The sequence below is a fragment of the Macrosteles quadrilineatus genome, unplaced genomic scaffold (genome assembly GCF_028750875.1).
Source record: "Macrosteles quadrilineatus isolate MER2022 unplaced genomic scaffold, UCM_ALF_1.0 Scaffold_8__2_contigs__length_117827958, whole genome shotgun sequence".
Classification (NCBI taxonomy): domain Eukaryota; kingdom Metazoa; phylum Arthropoda; class Insecta; order Hemiptera; family Cicadellidae; genus Macrosteles; species Macrosteles quadrilineatus.
In genome coordinates, this window is record NW_026542601.1 from 26,065,347 (window position 1) to 26,081,416 (window position 16,070).

The 16,070-nt window shown below is 32.5% G+C and overlaps 1 protein-coding gene across 1 annotated transcript in view; it reads right to left on the reverse strand.

The window, feature by feature from the left end:
- LOC129000023 (interaptin-like) overlaps window positions 1–16,070 on the reverse strand; it is a 175,673-nt gene that overhangs the window by 101,923 nt on the left and 57,680 nt on the right. The window contains exons 32-39 of the mRNA XM_054426870.1: window positions 14,168–14,227; window positions 12,983–13,048; window positions 11,213–11,293; window positions 10,386–10,502; window positions 9,898–10,086; window positions 9,590–9,742; window positions 4,125–4,232; window positions 2,833–2,940 (exon numbers count right to left, since the gene is read on the reverse strand). Of these exons, the coding sequence (XP_054282845.1) occupies window positions 2,833–2,940; window positions 4,125–4,232; window positions 9,590–9,742; window positions 9,898–10,086; window positions 10,386–10,502; window positions 11,213–11,293; window positions 12,983–13,048; window positions 14,168–14,227 (882 nt within the window). The remainder of the gene's footprint in view (window positions 1–2,832; window positions 2,941–4,124; window positions 4,233–9,589; window positions 9,743–9,897; window positions 10,087–10,385; window positions 10,503–11,212; window positions 11,294–12,982; window positions 13,049–14,167; window positions 14,228–16,070) is intronic.

Sequence of the window (16,070 nt, forward strand, 5' to 3'; positions counted from 1 at the left end):
ATTACGGTAATAGCTTATTCCCTATATGGGAAATTCGCTAAAAATATGTTTGATCAAAGGGGAATGTTGAGGATTTTATATGGTACTGTATTACTTTATTGGTGCTTTATAATCAAATGTCTTTTTATATCTTATGTTATTCATTGTGACCCTTGGTTGGAATATATTATTGATAAAATAGAAGGATTACCTTATCCAAGCACAGTTGCTGGCATGACAACTAGTTTTGTTCCTTAGAACTTCGTCAGGTCATTGTATGCAACCACATCATCAATATATTAATAAATAGTGGTATGTCAAAAGATTCTTTAAAACTCCAAGTGTCCATAGTAATGGTCTTAATGTCCGCCCATTTATTGCGCAATTGCAGGGTTTTATTAAAATGTATCTTAGAAACTTAAAAACACTCTAAAGTATACTGTTTTATATATAATTTTGTTTGGAAAACTGTGGGCTTTAATGTAATATATAGTCTAAAACATAAAAAAAAATTTTCAACAATTTTTCTGGGGTTAACATTTCTAAAAACTTATAAAATAAGTGAAAAAAATGTATGTTGCGCTCAATAAATTTATAATTATAGGTCTACAAATATTTCAAAATAGCCACTTTGTTATACATTTTATGAGGATTCCAAAAATATAATAATATAAGGAAGTAGGTTTGCAAATACCTAAATAAGTTATGGGTGAAAAACAGATTTCGTACATTTAGCGTTAGCTAAGAATGCATAGCCTAACCATAGCTAACTTAGGAATCTGGCGGATCATTTACATCAATATCACTACATACTTCTTCAGGAGCATCAACCAGCCCTTCAAAATCACTTAAATCTTCTTATAATGCACCACGTATATCACTATTTTTTATTTTTAACACTAAAACAATGATAAACGTAATAAAACACATGAGTCATCGGTGCGAAGTTAACCAAGTTGTTTACAAATACGCATGTCATCTGTCTGCTACAATATTTTCGGAACTAAAATTAAAAGTGTCTAGAAACAGACATCAGGAGAAAGCTTAGAATCTGCTGAAAACAACGATACCAATCTCGATCCAGTTCAATCTGATTCAGTCGGTCCCAGAGCCTTCGCCGTAAACGTTGTTTGTGTGTCGCTTAAGCGACGCATAACAACACGGCGGGTGTGTTGTGCGTTGATTACGCGATGCTTAACACTCAGAGGGTTAAAACACTGTCAAAATTACAATAGTAAAATTGAATAAAAAGTGATAAAACTTTTTAAAACTGTAAAGGCTGGCCAGCACTGTCTTATCACTGTCACTGACTAAATAAAACTGCAAAAGTTTTAAAGCTGTATTATGTTATGTTATGTTGTTCTAATATGTTCTCAGTGAAGTGTTAATGTTTTAATATATTTTAAATTTTATTTAAATTATTAATAAAGTATTTTATCTATTTTATTCCCTCGTTTCATCAGAAAGAAAATGTTATCGAAAACAATCATTCTATTGACGAATCTCCTCTTAGAAATATATTAAATATACTCCCACTGCAGCAAACCTTCATACAAAGTGAATTTCAATTTGTCTGATTGGTTTTTATTTAAAAATAGGTGAATCCCGTCAAACTCGACAGTTACTGTTGAGGTTCAAGCAAAATCATTTAAGTGATAGTATGCAATGGAAGACGGTATGTAACTACTGTACTCAAAACCAGTGTGTGTGAATGGACCGCCAATCTCACTTCAAGGCTTTTCAAACCGACGCAACTGCTGTTTTATTGCAAATTATCAGATTTAAAATGTATATCGTATAGGCCTATTATAGGAAGAAATGAATAGGAATATAATAGGAATAGAAATAGAATCATGTGACATTTTTATTTACAAGATGATTTTCTCATTAAAAATGCCAGAATTTGTGTTTATACATGTAAACTAGCTGTTCTGAATTATATTAAGTTTTATTGACTACTCGATTCCCGTACGTAGGGCAATCCAACAGCTCATTAATCAATGAAAAATAGACTGCTATTATCATTTCCTGAGACATTTGTTAAGGAGAAAGGAAGGATACACAACTTACTTACCTAAATAATGAGTCCCAGGAGGTTCATAAAACACAAAAAAGTAACACAATTTAATTGATATTTCGCCCCTTTCATTTGAGCCATTGATTATTCAAATCAAACGTACCAGAAGCACGCTGCTGAATTACGAATCAACTATCAATGATACGTTACACCATTTTAATTTTAATTAATTTATAAATGTCTTGACCTTAAAGTATTCCTAGAAATAAAGGCTTTCATTTAAGATATTGATCGTTTGAATCAGTTAAGTTCAAGATACTATATTATTCATCAAAAAACATGAATTTGATTATTTCTTGTATATGTTATTTAATTTTAGATATATTTGCTCAATTTTAATTCCGTTATCCTATATGCTTTGATCTAAGAACCTTCACTGAAATACCAGGGTTCATTCTAGCTATTGATAATTAAGATCAGACATCTGACGTACCAAAAGCACAAGAACCTTCAGTGAATACCAGATTTCATTCGAGCTATTGATTATTAAGATCGGACGTACCTTAAGCACAAGAACCCTCAGTGAAATACCAGATTTCATTCGAGCTATCGATTATTAAGATCGGACGTACCTTAAGCACAAGAACCTTCAGTGAAATACCAGCTTTCATTCGAGCTATCGATTATTAAGATCGGACGTACCTTAAGCACAAGAACCTTCAGTGAAATACCAGATTTCATTTGAGCAATTAATTATTAAGATCTGACTTACCTAAAGCACGCTACCAATTTCACCAAAATATAACTTGACAACCGGAGAAGAATGGTTTACTCACATCTCTAAGCATGGACTCATAGCTGTTTTGGCAGGAGTGAGCTACTTGCAATTCTCTCGATAGTTGATGGACTCTCTCCATGAGGAATGGACAACTCTCGTCTTCTCTCTGTGTAACAAATAAACCATTAACAGCTACATCTTAGGCTAGTTTGTTTTCATTTCACCACATCAGTAACCTTACTCATCAAACTTCGTCAGAAGCGTTATTATTTAGATAAGAGGTTTCTCAAATAATGTTTGTCTTCATTCGGTTTAAATCCGTTGCCCTTCCTGGTCGGTGGAGTCTCTTATTTCTACGTCACTAGTCTAAAAAACATAATAAATTACTTCTTACTACGCAAATAATAATTGTTTACAGCAAAAGAAATAATGGGAACATATACACATCACAAAAAAAAAATAACAAAAGGTAACAATGGGGTAGAATAAGGCAGAAGATACTCAGGTTAGCTTTGATATTTGGTATCGTGAACATAGTATCGTTTGATAGATAATTAAAAATGCTAAATAAAAGTGTTCGTGACATTTTTCAAGATACTTCATTGGTGAACACCGATATAGCACTAAACAATCATAATATTTTCCTCATGAAATAGTTAATAATTTGAATGTTTACAAGCCAACAATTAAAATCAGGTGGTTTTGTAAACAAAGTTTAACACCCAGCTGATCAGAAGTCAGCTCCAGCTGATTAAAAGTGATAAAAAAGAAATTAACAGATACATACTGTTTTACATTTGGTTGAATTTTTTGATTCCCAAAACTCTGACCTTGACGCAGTTGCGAAAAGTTTTTTACGTAATTTGACAAAACATCACATTAGTGTTATTAGTTGTAACACCACTTTGAAATTGTAAAGAAATAATTTACAAACTTCTTTATTTATGTTATGTGAGACATAAAACGGTGAAAATATGGTTGTATGTTAACGACGTTGCAATGGTTTTGTAGGAAATTTAACGCTCTTTTCATTGGTATAAGTTATTATGCTGTACGTGTATTGGCTTGATTTCTATGCTCGTTTTAGTGGAGCTACTACAGGTAATTTTAAAAATTCACATAATTGGCCATTGCAGCCCAACAGGTGGGGTTGGAAAATTTTTGTTTGGCATTTTTTGTCCCTTTTAGTGAGTAGAATAACTGGTAAAAACTAACACGCTTAGTAGAAACTCACCCTGTATTATGAACCAAATGCTGTTGATTTGTAATATAAACTAGATTACATCTATATGAGCAAAAAAATTTAATTATCTTCCTTAGGTTATGTAAATACTTGTAATAGATGTTTACTTGTTGTGAAGTAGCCATAGAGATGTGGTCCAGTTCACTTCTTAACCTCTCCAACTCTTGCTTCAAAGAAGAAACCTCTACTTCTTTGGAGCGAAGTTTACAGGCTGTCTGCAAAGTAAACAAGACAATATACCATATTATCTAGCTAGTCCTAATGTTGTGGTGACTAATAACAAAAGTCTGTTCTATTTCCTCATTAGCTGATTTGATCTTTTAACATTTAATGTGAATCTTTCATGTGTGAATGTATTATAAATGCATGTGTGAAGGAACATTTAACAACTGTCGTCTAACTTATAGATCTAATTAGAATTTAATTTTATCTATTTATTTTATAAAGCCATTATGACAAATGACAGTTAGTTAAAAGCTTGGCCAAAGTTAAAACTAAATGTAGTAAGATCACTAAAACCAATAATAAAGACAATCAAAAAAGTTTTGTAGTTTTCAAAATTAATTTTGAGCTTGCAATCAAAATGAGAATTAGGTGCTTTGTAGCTTTTTAATGATACTAGTGTCATTGATTTCTAGGTACGAAATATGCTGTATAAAAGTGTATCTTTATTTTCATTGTTTTACGAGTTGAAAAAAGATAAAAAGTTAATAACAAATAAGTTTAATTGAAAACTTTAAAATTCATTAAGTATTCACTACAACAAAACTAAGTAAACTAGTAAACTAGTAAACAAAATCGATAAGAATGATGCCTGATCACATAAAAAAATAATTAATTTTTAACTGCATGCTAAAATTCAGATTCACTGATCGTGATATTATTAGATTCTAGTTATAGAGTTAGAAGTAATTTAAAGAGAAGAGTTAAAACAATCAATAGGCATTAGTGGTATTCAAGATTAGTCTTATCAGAATTCTGAAAATCTTTGAATAATCAAAACTGTTTTTGATCATACCATTCCCTTTTTGAAACTATGGTAGATATCCCACGTACCAGCTGTAGTGAATCTTTCAATTAAATAGAACAAAATGGTAACTTTTGAGTTACCAGTAGTAGCACTCATAGAGAATGCTACTAATAAGATTTCCACTCTTATGTTTCAAAACGTTAATAATTGATTTGATATGACATACAGTATGTTGTAGTTCGTTTATACAACAGATATCAGTAATTCATAGCAACTGAAGTGGATTCAACTAAGTTTATTTTCAGTCAACAGTCTTTGAAAACAGCATTATCACGGGGATGAGAAGCCTACTAGAACAGGCTTTTATGGTGCTGACACAACACAAGGTGCTAATTTTAATGCCAAGGTAAGTGAATAACAAAGAATTTACTCTCTCCTCTATGTTAAAGTTGTTGCCAGTTTTAAAAGTAAAATGGACGTATTTGATTTGAGCCATCGACAGAGTGTGTTGATGTTTAATACTGACTAGAGAATAATCATTATGTTCCATAAATCTGATGTATGTAGATAAACTTTTAGTGATTCACTTAAAGTATCAACTGGCTACTCCGTTTCCCAAGCATTATTTTTGGGGAAACAAATCATACAAACATAATAGATTTTTACAAACAAATAGGAAAAAAGAAAGTCAATAAGTTAATGAATTACGCACTTAAAAAATAAAACACCTTATTTGCACAGAATCAAAAATTATTTATCTATCTATACTTATTTAATACGCAAGCAGTTTTTTTGTGACAATTACTCCTCCGAAACTACTGAACCGTTTGACATGTTTTTGGTGTCATTGGAAAGAGCGTAACGTGAAGTTGTGCAGGAAACTTTCTGTTTAAGGAAATAATTAGAGAGTGAGGCCCTGGGTCTCTTTAAAGTTTCGTATTTCTCCATAAGATTAACATGGGAAACAAAAACTGTTATGAAACTCCAGCTGTTGTTAGAAATTAAAAGTGAGAAGAAGAACATATGTTAATTGTAAACAGGCAATAAGTTTGCTAATTTAACAGTTTGCTAAACATTTACTGACTTGGTTGAAATGAAGTTTTACTATTTGAATTTGGGTTGGCGTAAATATTACAATGGAAAAAAGCGAGAGAGCCTGGATAATTTGATATACTAAAAAGAAAACTGAATTAACACTGTGCTGCATTTCTTACTAATCATTGAAAGAGCCGATATGCAAACTATGGAAACATAGGAGAAGAAATAGAGATAATGTACAAGGCTATGAGTAAGGCTATTTGTAGAAAACACTAAAAAACAAGATCAGCTTTTGAAAAATGATACCTTATTTACAAGAAATGTTGATTATATCGATCTGTTAGGTAGATCTTGAGTATTTCCATAATCTTTGAGTTGAATCTTTTAAAGTCATCAGAAATTATGACTGTTATTCGTTTTAAAATAACGCCTGTAATGCTTAGCAATTGCTCGAATTCGATCAACAGGTACACTAGTACTTATTTAATACGCAAGCAGATTTTTTGTGACAATTACTCCTCCGAAACTACTGAACCGATTGACATGTTTTTGGTGTCATTGGAAAGAGCGTAACGTGAAGTTGTGCAGGAAACTTTCTTTTTAGCAAAATAATTAGAGAGTGAGGCCCAGGGGCCCTTTAAAGTTTTGTATTTCTCCATAAGATTAACATGGGAATCAAATATTGTTATGAAACTCCAGCTGTTGTCAGAAATTTAAAAAGTAAATATTAATAATTGGTCTTCATGGAAGCATGAGAAAATTCACAATGTTTACCTTTACCTTGACATTTCAATGTAAACAACCAGAACTGCCAAATGCTTATTTCACAACTTCAGACAGCTGATCAAAACAAGTTAAGTACAATATTTTACACGACTAAATGTTAGGTTTATTTATTCAAAAACTATGTCATTGATTATGGAAAAAAGATTCTATAACCGTAAGTTATGAAAATAATGTTCTTGATATATTTTAATGTAAACAGTTGGACTACAATGTAGGTTATAATTTTTTCATATTGATGGATCTTAGCCTCCGGATTACTGTATAATACTTAAAGTGGTTTAAATACCTGCATTTAAGTAATCCAATTCGTTGCTTATGCTGCAACCGGTTTCAACTCCGTGGAGTCATCTTCAGGCGTCCAAGGATATAAGCATTGATATAAGTTATCACTTCATTTGAAGGTCGTCATAGTTTAAAAAAAACGAATATACACGTAACACGAACATTGAACAAGTGTTGAGTGTTCAATGTTCGTGTTACGTGTATATTCGTTTTTTTAAAACTATGACGACCTTCAAATGAAGTGATAACTTATATCCTTGGACGCCTGAAGATGACTCCACGGAGTTGATACCGGTTGCAGCATAAGCAACGAATTGGATTACTTAAATGCAGGTATTTAAACCACTTTAAGTATAATTTTTTGTATACATTTAGTGGCTTTTCGTTTATAAATTTGAACTACTTAACAAGTGTTTGGATTAGGTGATATAGTACATCTTCCCGTTGCGAAGCACGGGCACATCAGCTAGTTTAATTAAAAACATAATCATAACTGTAAAAAAATCTACTTTGAGAGTTCTCACTTTGTATCACAGCTTTTTGTTGCTGCTTGGTTTAAATTAGCTGATGTCATAAATTTGAGCAATAAATAGTGCTGCATACTGTTAGTAAACCTTGTAACTTTTTAATTCTATTGAAAATCACAGAAACAGCTGTTAAGATTCTTTAATTCCATTTTAATATGAGTACTCATAAGGTTAACATGGGAAACTCCAGAGCCACTAGGACGGAGCTGTTTGGACGGATCTGCACCAAACTTCACACATACCATCCTTGAATAATGCCTAAAGATAATGCCTGAAAGTTTCATTACAATCTGACAAACCGTTTCGGATTCCATAGGGAATATAAACACATACTTCCTCTTTTATAAATATAGATAGATTAAAAAATTGAGGTGGTGTCTGTCTGTCTATCTGTGCATCTGCCACGACTAAAATACTGAACCGATACAGCCCAAATTAACCACAAAGATGGTCCACAAATCTAGGAAAGTCATAGACCTATTCACTTCCCTGAGTTCCTCTCGGGCTACGCCACTTGGATGTCCAAAGTTTTGAGGTGAGGTTTTCAAAAATAAATATTAATTGGTATCCATAGAAGCATGAGAAAATTCACAATCTTTGTTGAGTAAAGCGAAGCTCTTATATACTACACTCCTGGTTTTGTTTTACAAATACTCCTCCTGAACGGCTGAAGCAATCTGCACAAAATTTAGCACAGTGATAGTAACCAACCGTGGGAAGGTATGAATCTGAAATAGTACAAATCGGACCACAGGGCTTTTCCCTATGTGAATTTTTAACTTTTAGAAATTTAACATAGGCCTTATGAGTTTTTTGGTCGCCATGACATTATTGGCGAGATAACAAACGAAGGTAAACAAGAGTCGCAACATATGTCAACGTCAACGAATCATCTAAAATGGCAAATTTCAAATCCCGTACAGAGAAAAAGGGAAGAAAAATTGGATTAATATCATTGAGCATATTTTACTACACAATGAATAACCAATAATTAGGGTCGCCAGAATTAGGCTGATGCACCATTTTCTTTAAATACTCCAAATAGCCATTCCATTATGTGAACTAAATATAGGCCTACCATTGAGTTTGGATACTACAAGTAGATTTTCCATTTACAAGAACTAGACGTAGGCCTAACATTAATGCAGACATTGAATAGGTACTGCAAATAGGAATTCCATTAATGTGAACCAGAGATCGCATTGAGTTTGGATACTGCAAGTAGACATTCCATTGACGTGAACCAGACATACCATTGACTTTGTATACTGCAAATAGGCACTCCATTTATGTGAATCAAATGAGCTATTGACTTAGGATACTGCAAGTAGACAATCAAGCTTATTGCAGGATTAATATGCTAGTTCCGCTCAATATTGCAAGCAGACAACTGCATTGTACACCTAGTTTACCTTTGCATTGACATTTCAATGTAAACAGTCAGAACTGCTAAATGCTTAATTCACAATTTCAGACAGCTGATCCAAACTAATAAAATAAAATATTTTACAAAACTATGTAATAGGTTTATTTATGCCATTGTTTATAGAAATAAAGAAAGATTCTATAACCGTAAGTTGTAACAATTATGTTATTGATATATTTTAATGTAAACAGTAGGACAATTACAATGTATGTCATACGTTTTGTATAAATTTTGTGGCTTTTTGTTTATAAATTCAAACTACTTAACAAGTAATTGAATTAGGCGGTATAGAACATCTCCATGTTGCGAAGCACGGATACAGCAGCAAGTAGATATATATATTTCTGTTAAATCCTCTAAATTTTTAAGCAAGCCAATCTAAATAGATACTTCCTGTAAATTACATAATCTGTAAATTGTAAACTTATAGGAAAAGCGAGAATAGTTTTAGATTGTAGTACAGTTAACACACAATCATAAAAACAGCTGTTGGAAATTAATTATTAAAAATTCTTCTATGCTATGGACGGCTGGTATACTGACCGTGTTGTATAGTGCCTCGTATTTGGCACATTCCTCCTGGTAGTGGCGCACACACTGACTTGTTCCTGCGTCCAGACGACACGAAGCAAACTTTCGACTCAGCTCTGTCAACGCAGCCTGCAGCTTGTTGGCCTGGGCCTCCTTCTCTTTCTCCTAACCACACAGTTTGATAAAAGCTCTTTCTACCCATTAGTATTAAACTTCAATAAAATACTAATGCCTAGATAAGCTCTTTAAAGCGTCTTTAAAACCACAGATTTATCTAGTATAAGCTAGTATCTAACAAACAATTAACAGTACTAGTGTACCTTCAATTTCAGCTCATCATACGCGCCACACACATTCTGCAGTTTAAGTTCCACCTCACAAGTCTTGGTTTTGGTTGTATGAAGCTCTGTTTGAGACTCATCAATTTTGTCAGTTAGATGCCCCACTGTCTTTGTCAGTTGGTCAATTTCCTCTTGTTTTTTACTGATTTCTTCTTTGTATCTTGAATCCTATAAACATACAAGTTATATTTCCCTTTAATTTAGTTAGCATCATTAACAGACACTATCTCTAAAGGAATTTAAAGAAAAATAAGAGAGAATGATGTATCAATTGCCAATTAATATTTAAAATCATATTAACTAAGCAAAAATATTGAACATTATTTTTCAAAATATAAATTTGAGAACATGAAAAGTAACAAAAGTCAATAATATTAATTATTGGTTTCTAAGCAAACTTCGCAAGTCAATGATCCAACAAATAAAATATTTAGCAAATAGCATTATTTATTACTTCAATAAAATACCTTTGAGGATAGATCGAGTTGTAGTTGTTTTTCTCGTTTAAGAGAGCTACAAAGTTTCTCCTGTGTTGTTTTCAACTGATCTCTAAGATCTGAGACTTGTTTCGTCCAACATTTTATCTGAAACAAAGTAGGTACCGGTAAGACAAAAGAAGACATATCCAGAGAAGAACGTAGGTATCATTACTTTAATTGGCTAGATTGGTACACATCAGATGAGTTTGACAAAGGCAAATAAGTAATTACTTGTTTTATCATATATTTTATCGTTACTTGATTTATAAAATTTGAGGTTCTAAAACCGAAACCTAGCAGGAGCTATTACAGATGGAACTCCAATCTATGTATGACTAGGAGTTAATATTTTGCAACTCCATTAGCCAGCATTATCTTGCAATTTAATTGGGGTGCAATTTTGTTGAGTGTCACAAAGTATTCAATACATCAATTGCTACATCAAGTTCGATGGTTATAGTGTGGCCTGATTTTTCTGCTGACAAGGGATATCAGCATTCCAAGTGACATGCATGAGCGCCAAACCAAGAGGCAAAGGGGTAAATTGGGAACTCGGGGTCACGTCTTTACGCTATATTTCCCTCCCTGAGATTCTACTTGGGGTGTAAATATGTCCAGTATAAATTATATTCTGCAGCGATTAGTAACTGGTAACAGTGGTAACAAGGAATAAATCTGTACCAAATTAGCTTTTGTCAACATTAAATTCATTACCTAAATCTTGAATAGCCCTTTCATTATTGGATTTTCTTCCTTTCCTGTGTCTGGACGTCACACTGCACTATTAATCTAATCCCAAAAGAGAATACACTCACCTGTTTCTTGAGATCTGTAATTTTATCAATAGTCTCCTGGTTGGACTTGGACACATCTTTGCTGCTGTCTTCTAACTCTTTCTGTCAAAGAAAAATAAATTTAAAATTTAATGTACAAGAAGACTCCCTCTTATCCGGACTGCTCGGGACCAAAGCCAGTCCGGATAACGGGTTTTCTGGTTAAACCAACGTCCCAAAAAACTCGTTAAAACGGACCGTTTAAATGCATACTGTATACAGTATTTGACTGACATTTAGGAGAGCATTGTATTTAGACACAAGATCATAGTTTCAAATCTTTCCCACAAGAACAGTCGTTTTAGTACCGCCCACTTCTACCGATATGCTGATAAAAATTGTCCGGTTAAAGAGATTTCATTAAAGTCATTTCATAAAGTCATTTCCGCAAGGTGTAGTCCGGTTAAACTGATGTCCGGTTAAAAGCTGTCCGGATAAGAGGGAGTCTACTGTACAGGAAATTCTGCATTAACCATGAAGAAGGGCCATTCCGGATAACAAATTTCCAAGATAATCAACAAGTAACAAAAATAATAAGTACACAAATTAGTTTTGGGGAAATATATGTATTACAATTTTGAACTTCCGTACTCAGTCAGCTTTTCAAAACACCCCAAAGTCAAAGTCAAAACATTCTTTATTCATTGTTTGGTAGCGTAAGTACATTGAACATGCGTCATTTCTTAAAACTAATCCTTATAATACGTAATTTCTGTCAATAAGTACAATAATGTTACAAACACCATAATTTCTGTTGGCAAGTATTAAACTTAAGGCCGTTAGTTATTTTCAACTCATCTAGTGAGTATAATGCTCTCTCAACTAGGTGTTCTTTTAATTTTCTCTTAAATTTGGAAAACTCTTGATTTGTGTCTATTATTGTAGAAATTTTGTTTTAAAATTTAGATCCTATATAATTTGGCTTTTTCTCAAACATTTTTTTTTATTGTTTCTTTTATTATAATGGTGGATCAACTGACCAGTCTCAAATTGCTCTTGATTTTGTTTTGAGTAAACAAAGTCAGTCATGGCAGCCTTGAACTTGACATACTGTAGTCATAAGAGTATTAGTCATAATTTGACTGATTTGCTAATTGACTTTTTGATTCACCGCCAAAGAATTCTAGTTAACATGGAAGTTATCACTAAAAATTAAAAATATTATTCATTGATCTCACAAAAGGCTGAAAGCTATACCTGCATTATAACCTTATTTATTTAACAAAGAATTAAAGTTATATGTTTGTTTTATTGAGTAACACATTGTAAAGTATAGGTGTGCTCTGTGCATCTTAAGTGATTTTGTGCTAAAAAAGAAAGCTCAATTCGTGTAAGAAATCATTTATAAATAATGTTAACAAATGTTATAATTACTCTTAGGCATGTCCCACTTAGTGGGGTGTGAGGAAGAAAAGAGAAAACTAGATTCTGTATCAGAAGTAATGGGCGGCTGAGCCAGTAGGTTTGTTGTGTAAATAATTCCTCCTTGTTGGAAATTGCAATAATTTTGTTCAAAGTAATACATTCAATAGTTGTGTACGCTTTTGGTTTTTGCCATTCCTCTCCATTGTTTAGTCCCTAAATAATTTGTTAACAGAAGAACAATGGTTTTATTGTGAACAGACTGAATTTTAAACTGTATACCTTTTATGATCCATGCAGTGATTCGGAAACTCCAAATTATCTAAAACCTGATTGTAATGGTGAACAAAACTAAAATAAATCTACATAGTAAGCTATTTTTTCACTTACAATTTTTTCTATGAGTTTATTATTTTCTTTTTCTGACTCAATCTTCTTTTTCCTTTCATTAGATATCTGGAAGTGAAATTACACTTGAGGTGGTTCACACATTTTACATTACTTATAAATAATAATATATTAATAATAATACATACCCTATACATTGATAAATTGGTTTAGTGATGTTGCAAATGTTGGCTAGAACACTTAGAGGATAACAGCCTTTCAATGACATGGGAGGATTAAGTGTGTATCTATTCGTAATGATAAATCATTAATTCCACAGACATTTTAAATACTATATGTATAATTTAAAACTTCTAAAAAAACTCCACCATGAGGAATTTGTAAAAAAACATTTAACGTTATAGGCTAAGTAAGAATGAGTTGATTCTCGAAACCACCGTAACATTATCGGGATTGATAATCAATGGTCAAAAGTCGATTCTGATATCATACTAGTCATTCCCGCCCAATCGGAATATAACTGCCACGATTGTGGAAAAAGGCGATTATGTTTTCGTGACCGCGTGGACGACAACGGCGATTCTGTAATTGTGGAAGACACAAAGTGAAGTGGCGTGTACTGTGTAATTTTGCCCGAAGAATTGCCGTCCTCTCTTAAAATCCCAGTAAATTATAAATTTACATTTTGGTTAATCGACACTCTACTGTACTGTTATTTAAAATTATCTGTACAACTAGTACTATAATTTGTAAATCTAGATATTATAGGTGAGGGTTTATAAAAAAATACTCGCAAGCTGTATAATATATCGGTTGTTAGGTCTGTTGACGTGAAAACCGCAGATGTCCTTTTTTGGGGGGGAGGCACAGATGGAAATCTCACCCTTGGCATCTATCACCCTCCGGGTGGCCCTGTGATGATGTGCTTAATTCACAGCACAAAACAGCTGTAGCTGATGGTTTTGACTGCAATTAGGTAATTTTAACCTTATTTATTCCTTCATCACATACATGGTATTACAAAGATTTTTAGGCGAATAGTTCAGATTCGGGTTTTGATGCTAGGAATTATTAGCTATAATAATAACTTTCACCACAAGTCCCTACAAAAAGGCCATAAAACCTTTTAATTTAGAATGTTTTGAAAATCATCAAAAATAACATCGTAGGAGGATAATGGAGTAAGAATGAAATACAGTATCACACATTTGGCTATTTTTTACTTACAGATTCTTTCAAATTTGCAATGACAATTTGTAAGGCTGCTTCTGATTTGTGATGTTTTGCCTGAAACAAATCAAACAAAACAATGACATTTTATAGCAAAGCCTCTCTTCTCCAATGAAAATTCCTAATTTGTAGAATGTAGTAGATGCACAGCATAAATGCATACAGTATAATGTATAGATAAATCAATAAACGGTCTCAGCAATCTGACATGTACTTTCAGTACTTTAGCTTGTCAACAACCTTAATCATGGGTAGGCGGTGGGAGTAACTATGATATTTTATAGAAAAAAATCACAAAAGTTGCAATAACTTTGAACTGTAATTGTTACAGCAATAGGGGGTTGCACTATTTTGCTTAGAATTATAAGGATCATAACACATTTATTTGAATTAAAACTGTTTTTTTTCTTCAAATCCTATTTTAGCGAATTTCCCTATAGGGAAGTAGCTATTACCGTAGGTCTCATGGTAAGACCTAGGCCCGGGACCGATTTACTTTTTCATTTTGATGTCCCCAGAGGCCAAAAACACCATTCGTTCAAATTTTTATATATCTATATATAGAGATATATATATATATATATATATATATATATATATATGTGTGTGTGTCCATCCGCACGATAACTTGAGTAATTTTTGTCCGATTTTGATAAAATTTGGTTTGAAGGTGTAAGGCGGGATAAACTCGAACGAGTTCGCGAACCAGCATGATCGGACTATGGGAACGGGGGTTTACGGGGGGTTTTATGGGGTAAAAATAGGTTTTTCCCATTTTTGACCCAAAAAAAATAAAATTTTGCAAAATCTTTTCAAACCATTTTGTAGAGCTTAAAAAAACAAATAATTTAGTATATTGAAGTGTTACTATGCGCCTAATGGTTACGGAGAAAATTCCAAAAAAATGTAAATTTTAAATTCCCATGTTATTCTTATGGAGAATGAGTAAACTGTGTTGTAGTTTGCTTGTTTATGAACATATTTTGATCAAATTTGGAAAATGTTTTTATTTCTTACTAACTATTAACATTTTACAAAAAAAAGTTTTACCCTCCCTGATGCAGCAAACCTAAGTACCTGTTAAAATAATTCTATTTAAATAGGAAATAAATGTTAAATTTTTAAGTAGACATTTTAGTGTAAATCCAATCAGACATATGGAAATTCGCTTAGTCTGCAGGTTTGCTGCGGCGGGGGTATTATTTTGTTATTTAATGGGGTTTTATATAGGAAAATAACATAAGTTATGTATAATAACTTTGGAATTGTATTTTTTATGGAAATGGGATTTGTACCATTTTGTTCCAGGTTTAAAGGACAAAACATACTAAATTTTTATCAAAATCGTTCGGGTCATTTTTTAGATGATCCGATTTTTCTGTTACTTTATGGGTTTTTATGGAAAAATCACCATTAAAAATCTAAATTTTGAAAAAATTAAAAAAAATGCCTGGAGCAATGGGGCTGTGGATTAGTACACATAACAAATTTAATCACAATCAGACTACATGTATGGTCTCTAGCTCTGTACACATCCACACACACACACACAGACATCACTTCGCAAACCACTTATTTGGGTTCAGGGTGTCCCATAACAGATCTATCCAATTAAAACTCAAAAACTTTGACGAAAACAATGTATTTTTTCGATATACTCTGTATAGGGGGAGAAAGTAAAAAGTGTAGGAAGACATATTTCATTGCATTTGTATAGTTAGCTCTTATGTAAAATTGTCATTAAAAAATTATTCACTAATAATTATAAATCCTTAAAATATATATTTTTCAAATTAACAAGATTATCATAAAAATAAAACAAAAATAAGGAACTAATAGTTTTTTACCTAAGCATTATGAGGAATACCACCGTACCGAAAAATAAGCAAGCAGCATGCAT